Source organism: Cinclus cinclus, chromosome 1, assembly GCF_963662255.1.
Source record: "Cinclus cinclus chromosome 1, bCinCin1.1, whole genome shotgun sequence".
NCBI classification, from domain to species: domain Eukaryota; kingdom Metazoa; phylum Chordata; class Aves; order Passeriformes; family Cinclidae; genus Cinclus; species Cinclus cinclus.
In genome coordinates, this window is record NC_085046.1 from 123,126,737 (window position 1) to 123,136,863 (window position 10,127).

The 10,127-nt window shown below is 45.0% G+C and overlaps 1 protein-coding gene across 4 annotated transcripts; it reads right to left on the reverse strand.

Annotated features, from left to right (window-relative positions):
- Positions 1–7,673: 7,673 nt before the first annotated feature.
- HEY1 (hes related family bHLH transcription factor with YRPW motif 1) lies at positions 7,674–9,816 on the reverse strand. Of its 4 annotated transcripts, none has more exons than XM_062502595.1 (5): positions 9,599–9,816; positions 9,418–9,493; positions 9,261–9,344; positions 9,063–9,144; positions 7,674–8,257 (listed from the first exon to the last, which is right to left on the reverse strand). In XM_062502595.1, exons 1-5 carry the CDS (start codon positions 9,814–9,816, stop codon positions 7,674–7,676), a joined length of 1,044 nt encoding a protein of 347 aa, XP_062358579.1. The 4 variants fall into 4 exon arrangements, with proteins under 4 accessions (XP_062358579.1, XP_062358570.1, XP_062358594.1 ...); XM_062502586.1 differs by having other exon boundaries at positions 9,063–9,166; positions 9,229–9,344; XM_062502610.1 differs by having other exon boundaries at positions 9,418–9,484; positions 9,599–9,690.
- Between the last annotated feature and the right edge of the window lie 311 nt (positions 9,817–10,127).

Below are 10,127 nucleotides of genomic sequence, written 5' to 3' on the forward strand. Positions count from 1 at the left end.
TGGGATGTGTCAAATGCAATCTCATAAAAATCTCCTTTCTGATGGGTGTTTTAGGTTATAAAAGTTAATGTAATGCAGGTAACTGAGTTGAACAGGCTGTTTCCCAATAGATTCTGGTATAAAAACTATTTTATATAAAGCTTGAATCACAGCTTTCTCAGCAAGTGTTTGGTACAGACTGGGTATCTATCTCATGAAAGGCAACAAAAATAGTATGGAGAGAAGGCTGCACTTCCTAGGAGAGCTTCCTGGCAACAAGATAAGGGATTTTGAACTTTTTTTTTTCTCCATTAAAAAGTATATAGCCAAAATGAAAGCTAAAGAATAATTTCATTATTGCTCCCTCTTTATTTAAAAAAAAAGCTTCAAGTCAGACTGTCTGGCTAGCACATTATAAGGATCTTGATGCAGTTTAAAAAAAGAAAAAAAAAAAACACCACAGGGATTTTTCTACCCAGAAACCTGTTGTGTCACTCCTTTAGCTTTGTCCCTGGGGCAAACCATGGGAATTCCCAGTCTTGGGCCCCTGTGGCTCTCAGCCAGCCCTTCCATTGAGGCTGTGCTTTCAGTCTGGGATGTTGCTGTGCTGCAGGGGCAGAAAATAAGCCTTCAGCCTGTTTCCTGGCAGGATGAGGTTGGGTCTGAGGGGGATGTGTAAAGACTCCTGCAAACCTCTGTCAGCACCATGAAGAATCAAGGAGCCTTCTTACGTCCCAGAGAGGAAAGAAAAATTAGACAAACTTTGTCAAAACCAGCAACAACTCAAAGACTTCTCGAGTCCCATAACATATTTTGCTTTAGTTTCTTTCATGGAGTATCTTACTGATTCAGGGCTCTCACAGCTTCAAGGCTGGCTGAAGAACATACGTGGGATATCAGCTCTCTCCTTTGAAACAGGCACAGATTTAAACAGGTGAGGGAATGACAACCATTTAGCTTTACATCTACAATCACAACTCTCAGTGTGCTTGGCTAATTTGGTGCCCCAAATCCCAGAACCTATTTGTAGCCGCAGGGTAGCTCAGCCCCTGGCTTCATTTGGGAACTGCACGTGCCCCCTGCTCAGCCCATCCTGGTTTGTGTGGTGGGAAAAGCCTGTGCAGATGGAACTGAAGGAAGGAGGGCCAGATCTTGGAAGTCTATTGGAAGGGTTTGTCTTCAAAAGAGCTTCTCTTTCTTCTTGCCCAGTGTTTACAGCACAAAACTGACTAATGCACCTTCCCCTGCCCACACCAACCTGGTGGATACTTGGGTTTCACCCACAGGTATGTGCAACATTAGCATCTTTACCTATTCCAATTCTTAACAGGGTAAAGTTTAATCATTCTTATTCCTGCTGCTATTTTGGGGAAGAAAAAGTCATGCTGTCATTGCATGCTCCAGAAAACATGAAAGTCTCTAAGGAGCCCAGGCTTCCTGTTACCAATGCCTTAAACTTTGCCCCACCTTTGGGAAGCACAGGCAGCTAGTGGAAGAATGTCATCCACTCTAACAATTGATTTTCTTATGTACAATAACGTCAGACCTTTTAAATAAAAGGCTGACCTGTCTCCTTCTAAAATAATTCATCTGTTTTATGGAGTGTTGTTCTGATTATATACAATTCCCACAAGAAGGGAAGTACCTTTAAAATAAGGACTATTCAGTACTAGTACAGGATTTCCTCTTGTTGTTGATAATTTCCTCCTAACAGAAGACGCAATGAATCACAGAGAAATTCAAAGAGGCAATCTACAGACAGTTAGGCATCTACATTATACAGGGAACATTGTTCAATCACATTGATGTTTTCCTGATGAAGTTAAAGACAGATATACCTGCTGTGCAGCATATAAAAGAATTCCTGCAGCACATACTTCAGTTCCCTTTGCTGCATTTTTAGACACTATCCAATCCCACAAACTTTCACATAGCCATCCCTGAACAGCAACAAATGATATTCTTTTCTCTTTTCATCTTTTGCTATTGAAAGCCAGCCTCTGAAATGGTCTCTGCTGTTGAAGAAGACAGGCTTGGTGACAATGAGATTACCCAGTCATTATCAGCACTATCTACAGCAGATATACAACAAGAAAGAAGTTCTGTCTTCTCTCTACCAGATGTCCCTTGACTCAGAAAGAGGCTCAATACTCACCCTCACTAGAAGGGCTCATTTTCCACTACTGCTCAGAGCATGCATCTGCCCTACTCATGTAATTGTAAAGGAGACCTCAAACCTACATAAGTGGCTAATCCATGCTGAGAAACATGGTATCAAAACCCAGGAGCTAAGTGGCAGCACTAACAGCTAGGTGGTAACTGCTGATGAAGGCTGAGGGGTTTGAGGAAGAGGCTGCCAATCACTAGATGTTCTTATCAGTTATTCTGATGTCTCAAATTCTCTGTCAGCTTGAGTCAAGCCCTCTCTCATGCTTTAATTCCTTGAGCTCCTTACATTTTCTGTGCAAATGCAATCAGTAAAACACGCTATGATGCACTCTTACAGCCATTGACTGTCCACCTAAGTTTCTCCTTAGCTAGTGGGATGACCCATCAAATGTGATGAAGACATTCACATGCATTGTTCCAGCCCCTTATTGATTTTAAATAATATGCCTCAGTCTTTGTATGTTGCTCACACTGATAAAAATTTTGGATACTGGGTACTACCTTCACCTTTCTAAATTCTCTGCATACTGGCATACAGGTATTTCTGTATCTTTGTCACAGGCAATGCAAAAAATGCATCTCTTCACTCATATGTTCACAGCTTCATTTTTCCTCTGATCCTACAGATCGACCTTCCTTCCTTCTCCTGCCTTTCTTTTGCAGAGCTGCTTCACCAATTTTCCTACTCCCAACATCCTTTCTTCCATGAAAGCACAGCAAAACAGAGAAATGCACGTACCTGTTTAACCTGTTACTAACGCTTGTGCCTAGGCTTTACAGCTTACCTTGGAGAAGACACCTGGAAAGCTCCAAGAAGTCTCTTCAGGGCAGAGAGAAAAGTGTGGTCTGCAGAGTCCTCCCTCTGCTGAGGCTGCCCCAACGAGCAGGAGGTGTGCAGAATGGTTCCAGCTATTCACCCCCCCACTTCCCTGCCAGAAGGTTTCATCTGAAATAAGCAGCCTGGTAAAAGACTCTGAAAAGGTCCAAACAATGTAATGTGGTTAGGGGGTCTACAAGCAGGGCAGAATGCCCCCTCCACTCAGCTGTCCTGAGCACTTAGATAAGCCCCTCCTGCATTATACAGCTGCATTACATAATTTATTGAGATAAAAAACAGCTGGAAGGGAACCTGTGTCTAAGAACTTTGCTGAGAAGGCTTGGCAGACTGCACAGTGCAGAAGTCAGAGCAAGGCAGTTTGGCCAACTCATTCAAGGTGCATGAATAATCAGTAGAATTTGCTAGACAAAAAAATTCTTGGGAGTAGTTGGAATAAGAGAGAACAATATATAATACCCAAGCACTTCCTTAATAAAAGACTTCACCAAATCTACACTTCAGACTCTCAAAAGACACCTTTGAGGACCTGTATCTTACAAAGCATTGACATTTCAACATTTATGACTGCAGACACGCTACTATATTGCAAGCATGAGTCAATGCCCACATTTTCTGGCTCCAGAAGAAAGGGACTCTTCTAATTTTTATTTATAAGCAGGGCAAGAGGAGGGAGAGTCGTACAGTTACAGGCAAAGCACACACAGACCGTGCAAGGTCAGGTAGGCTGGTTAACATATGAACATATTGGTGCCTTAGTGTACTGAGTCACAAATACCACAATCCATCTTTGCATCCTTTCATGTAAGGCCTCAGAAAAGGGCTTTGTACATAATTTTTGTTGCCTTCCAGCACAAAGCCTGTGGCCTCTACATTATTCACTGGAGAATTCCAGCACCACGTAGAGCATGTTGCAATCCAAACTGGGAGTTTCTGGCAATAAACATTTGTGAGTACACGCACAGTATAAAACAGGAAGAAGGATTTCAGTTTATCTGTGCTCACTTGGGCTTATTTGTTGCTTAGGAAAAAAAAAAAACTGGCAGATTTCCCAGCACTATGCAATAGTCTAGGAGGGCTCCTGTCACCTGGGGACTCACATGCTGATGTGTGAGTGAAGAGAGCAATAGGCAGGATTCATGGGGTTTTCAACAGGATCCTAATAAACTCTGTCACGCTACTAGTGTTAAGACAGGAGCACTGAACAGAAAGTGTCTTAAGAACTACTGACAGCTTCTTTCCAAAAGCTAAAAAATGTCACTTTCATCAGCTATTCCTTTATGCCAAAGCACAGAATGACTTTCCAGGTTTGTATCTGGTTTTGTGCAGCATTTACCAGCCTTTTAAATTTATTCTGCACTCCAAGCCAGGTTCCTTAATATAAAGGAGGATAGTATTAGCTTATATGCAGTACCACCATCTTGCATCCCATACAAAGCTTTAGCCTGAGGATTTCCAGATGGACACATTTCATCCAAAGCAATTGAAGGTGGTTGGGGGGTCATAGGATCAAGACACATATGCATTTCCTTCCTTTTCCAGCATCCCTCTGGTTAAGCTTGTGCTCCTGAATTGCTCTTTTGCAACAGGGTAAACAAGCAAATGTTTTGGACTCTGAAGATATCTATTGCCTAGAGGAGCAAGCTTATTTTGCTTTTCTTGATTTCTCTTTAGAAACCTAGCATTCTGTAGAAAGAAAAATAGCAAAATGTCTCAGAATTGTCATTTTTGAGAAATAACAGCATTTATCATTCACATAGAAAATTTCCAACTACAACTGCCTCTTGAGGAAAGGACACCAAACACTGCCATACCTGTTTCACTGCTGGCAAAACAGATATACATTAAGTAATTGCTAAAACAGATTTACAAAATTAGCAGCAGCCCTGTATTTACAATCCTGGTGTTCCAGCTTCTGGGCCATGCATTTCCCATCTGAATTACTAGTTTTTGAGAGTTGCTAGAATTCATTCATCTCTTCCTATGATAACAACCAGTAGATCTTTGAATCCCTAAAAATTAATATAGAATTACTGCAAACGTTGAATTAGTACTTTTCATTAATACCTTTGTCATTGGTAATAGAAAGAGAAGACAGTGGATATAGAGACAAACACCAGCAGCGAAACTTTTATTGCACTCTGCTTCTGAAGTCCATTCAAGGGTAGGACAGTGGGACAAAAATAATTATAGGGGTCTTTCTACACAAAAGAGCCAGCTATTTAGAGGGAGGCAAAGTCATTTGAATGTCAATGAAATAACCATTAAAAGGCTGAGAAGCATTGCCATTTATTAAAAGATCTAAAGAATAGTTGCATGCACTATAGCAATCTTCAAGGTAGGAGTTGTTAATTTGCTATAAAAACCTGTTAAGGACAGGGCAGAGCATAATTAAACAGGAGACAATACACACTGTGAAAGGAAACTGGATTTGGAATTTTACAGCCTCTTATTTCAGGTTTCTACATGAAATACTATGCTCTATAATCTCTCCTTAATAACACCTATGTATTTCTTGCTCCCACAGTGTTTTGCATTTCATTTCTAGCAGTGGTCTCCTACAGCCTCAGAAGGAAGGTAAAACAGGGTTATGCACTTGAATGCTCTCCCGCTCTTTCCAGCCTCACAACAATCCTTCTACCAAGAAAGTCTCTCATCAATGCCACTCCTTAATTGGCCTGAGAGCCCCTCTTTAAACAAAGCTCTCGTCTCCCACAGGGCCGAGTTCTTTCTGCTATTCTGGCAGAGCTCAATCCAGACAAGGATGTGCCATTTACCAATACAAGTGTACCATAAATTCAAATGTGCAGGAAAGAAGTACGTCCAGAATTTCTGCAGGTAGAGATTTGCAGGTAGGATGGATGACATCAGGAGAAAACCTATTTGCCTGTAATCCTGACAGGTTTTTACTTCAAGCAGAGGTGTTAGACACTGGTGGTATTACCAGTCAGTAACAAATGCAGGATCAGTCAGAGACGTGGGGTAGATTCTGCACTAAGGGACTGAATGTGATCCGAACATCACTATAACATACAAAACTTCATTCCAGAGCTATAGGACAGATAACAACTTTGTGAGTTAGACAGAAAAGGACTTCTTATTTGTAATGATGATCACTTTTTAAGGTTAATAAAAATCACTAAGAATATTTAAGCACAATGCAGCTTTAACCTCTTCTTTAGCAGAAAGCCTGGTATCTTCACTATCTGCCCACACACTGCCAGGCACATAAAAGTGATGTGCAAAAGAAATCCTACATTTTCCTTCTCTTGACTGCTACTCCAAGACACTGTGGCTCTTCACGTACTCAGCTAGCATAGCTACATATACTGTAATATCTGAGAAAAGAGTAAACGCAAATGCCCACAGCAGGACTAAGCAGCAATTGTTCCACATCTCCTGTGACACCCACAGCCATAGAATTCTCCGCTGATATGTATCAGACAAGCATGTCATTTAAAATACTTTGTTCTTTCTCCTTTATTTAGCCAAAACACAGATACAAGAGCAGGCAAACCCCTTTCAGTGGAACTCGCTCAATAAACCTGTTCAGATCCAGATTCTCATGAAATCAAGGAAAATATATGTACATGCACACACTCTCAGGCACACAAGAACACAGCAGAACCCTTACAAAATGAGGAGTGGCACTCAACTGCACCTAAAGCTCAATAGAAACATAACCTGGTTAGGATCTCTTAAGCATCAAGACTGTGCACTGAAAAAGTTTCCACCGTACCATTCCATTGGCTACTTAAATACCACCATCAACCACTTCAGCTGAAAATTTGAAGCTGACAGAGAAGAGTCTGACCTCAGATACCCAAGAATTCAGGCTAGCAGAACAATTACTCCACTATGACTCAAAGCAGGATCTGGCCCAATGAAATGAAGATGTATGTGACCAGCTCCATCTGGGAGATTACTGCAGACAACTTTAATTCCCATAACTTCCCCAGCAACCAAACCCACCACCAATACAGCCTGTAATTTGACTTTTGCACTCTCCCCACTTATACTGCTCCTTTTGGTGGAAGAAATAGTGTAGTGTAGTTCTAAGAAGTGAGTAAATATCTACCAGGAACTAGAATAAGATTGCCAAATATACCAAACGGCTTCAGCAGAAAGAGGAATTGGGCTCTTAGATAAAGCTGGTTAAGCAGGTCCATCTGATTTGTCAATGCTTTGTTCAGAAATATAAGACTCAAATATAGTTTACAAAAGGAATAATTCTTTATAGAACATCTCAGTGTCAAAATACTAACAAAAACAGAGCTTGTAAATGCTGAGAAGAATGGTCTTGGGAAAATTAATAACAAAACGAGGCCATCGCTAACAATAATAGGTGGTATCTCTTCACAAAAAGCCAGTCTGATGTACTCAGGAGAAATGAAACATTTGAAACAAACTGTTTACAAAAGTGACTTAAACGCTCAGCAGAGATCTAAACAAGTGTTAACAAACCACTATTGTAATTTTATTTTTGGACAACTTCAGCAACTATAAAAAAAAAAAAAATGTTAATACAAAAATGTAGAAAACAAAAAAGAAAAATCCAATGAGACAGTTTTTAGACAAACTCAGTTAAGGTGAAGCTGTACCTTCGTCCAAGTTACTAAGAACTTTAAGGGTGGCATAACCCAGCTCAGCCAGGTTTATAGGCTTTCCACCCTTGCTTAAGAGTCAGTTCTTAGAAGGCACCAATCTCAGTCCCCCAGGGTCTGTAGGGTTTGCTGAGTGTTGCTGATTGCGTTGGTGTCGATGGGCTCAGCACGTTGGGGGACAGCAGATGAAAGGAGCCGAAGGAGAAGGGGAACGCAGACAAAGATGCCATGGAGGAGAGAAGAGGAGGAGACAGTTTGGTAGTAGACGTGACCACAGGGAGCACTGGTCCGACGCTGCCATTTGGGGGCACTCTGAGTGAGGAAGTTTCAGCGTGTGGGGCAGCAATTCTGGTCTGGTGATGTGGTTCTGCGGGAGAGGCTGTAGCACTGGTATTACCATGCCCACTTTGAGCCAGCAGCAACGGGTGAGGTATGTGAGGGTGATGTCCAAAGGCACTGCCCCAAGGAATGTGTCCAATGCCAGTGTGCGCACTACTCGCTGCTTCCCGTTGAGAGGCGTAATTGTTGAGATGAGACACGAGTCGAACTCGCAGAGGATCAGAGGCATCCAGACCTTCTATGATACTCAGGTATCGAGCAACTTCAGCCAGGCACTCTCGAAAACCTAGACTCCGATAGTCCATAGCCAAAGCATGAGCATCAAAATAACCTAAGAGAAAAAAAAAAACACAGAGAATGAAGTCCTCAAATGTTGTTTTCTAGTCATTGTCTACAAGTAGCCTCCCCACTCCACCCTCCCCTATAAGCATATTTCACTTGGATGTGGTTAGTATTCCCAACCATAGACTAGCTGCCAAGCTCCTTTTTATTTTTCTTCCTTTTTTGTTTAACAAGCTTTTCTTTTATATCTGTGCTGTGATGCTGCAAGTCCCAAGACCAGTCACAGACAGCCATTTTTAAACTGGAATTGCTCGCTGACACTGGAGGAAAGTATTTTTGTTCTTTCCATTAGTCTCCCTTGTGCAAGTAAAACCACAGCACACTGAAATTCACTAGAAACACAAGTCCTAACTTATCAGAGGAGACAATCAGGCAAAGTACTTTTTTCTTAAAAGTGCCTTTCAGCATTTTTTGCTAAATCTTTTCACCGCTTATTTCACCCTGTATTTTTCCGAGTTCTGTTCTGAACTTTCAGAAAATTAGAGAAACAAGCACTAGACATCAATAATAACTGTTTTCCAAGCTGCCAAAAGCCGATTCACTTCGCAGTGCTGACACACTGCTAGAGAGACCTGCAGTCACTCTCCTCTAACGCAACTCTCTCCTCAGAGCTAGGACTGCAAAACCTTTCAGCGCTAGTGATGCCACAAATCTTGTGAAGTAGAGAAAATTCCTGATGAAACGTAAGGGAGCTGCCATTCACGTTCTGCAAGCATTGCCAATGCTTGGGAATGTGCTGCTCTCACAGCAGCCTTCCAGCAGGGCTGCTAACTCTGTCACGCACAAAACTTTACCTTTCCCTCCTGCGGTATGCAGCATCTTCAGGTGATCGACAGTCATCTGCAGAATCTCTGCTTTTTCCAGCTTGGCTGATCCCTGGGAGAGAAGGGAAGGCAGGAAACGTTTTATGGAGAACCAGAATCGTTACCGAGGGGTGACGGTCCCTCCCGGGAAGGGATGGGGGCGCAGCGCGGAGGGTCGCTGGGCGCTACCTGCTTCTCAAAGGCGCTGGGCACCAGCCTCCTCAGCTCGGACAGGCTGTTGTTGATGCGGTCGCGGCGGCGCTTCTCGATGATCTAGGGCAGAGAGCGGGGGTCAGCGGAGCCGTGCCGGGCTGCGGGGAGCCGCGGCCGGCCGGCGGGCACTCACCCCTCGGCGCCTCTTCCTGGCCAAGATCTGCGAGGTGGTGGAGGGAGACATGAAGCCCGCGGCCGAGCTCAGGTTCCTGCGGGGAGCAGCGGACACCGGTCACCGCGGGGGGTTCGGGGGTGCCGGGGCTCCGCGGGGCGGAGGGCAGGGAGGGGGCGCGGCGCAGCCCGCCGGAGCTCACCCATTCTCGTCCGCGCTCTCCTTCTCCACCTCGACGGCCTCGTCCAGCTCCTCGCTGTCCGACGAGCTGTACTCGGGGTGCGCCCGCTTCATGGCACCGACGGCGGGGACGGGAGCGGCGGGGCGCGGGCGGCCGTCGGGGAGGCGGCGGGCGACGGGGCGCGGGAGGAGCGCGCCCAGAGCGCGTCCCGAGCCTCGCCCGGCGCCCGTCTCTCCCATGGAGTTCCCACGCCTGGCGGGCGGGCAGGAGGCAGCGGGCAGGGAGGGACGGAGGGAGGCAGGGATGGAGGCAGGGATGGAGGGATGCGGAGGCGGCGGGCACGGACGCAGCCCGGCACAGCGCGCCCGCCACCGCCCGCCGCCCAGCACCGCCACGCACGGCCCCGCCCGACACCATTGGCCGACGCCGCCGCCGCCCCGGCCAATCACCGCCAGCCTCTGCCGGGGCCACGCCCCCGCCGCGGGGGAGGGGCGGCCGTGGGAACGCGGCACGGGACACGGCAGGGGGGGATGGATGGATGGATGGATGG

Bases quoted from the DNA above. Each gene is read 5' to 3' on its own strand.
- HEY1 (XM_062502586.1), bottom strand. From the start codon at position 9,816: ATGGGAGAGACGGGCGCCGGGCGAGGCTCGGGACGCGCTCTGGGCGCG. The intron at 9,494-9,598 runs GTGAGCTCCGGC...TGCTCCCCGCAG, and splicing joins GAGAGCGCGGACGAGAATGG to GAACCTGAGCTCGGCCGCGG. The intron at 8,258-9,062 runs GTAAAGTTTTGT...TTTTTCTCTTAG, and splicing joins GCATACCGCAGGAGGGAAAG to GTTATTTTGATGCTCATGCT.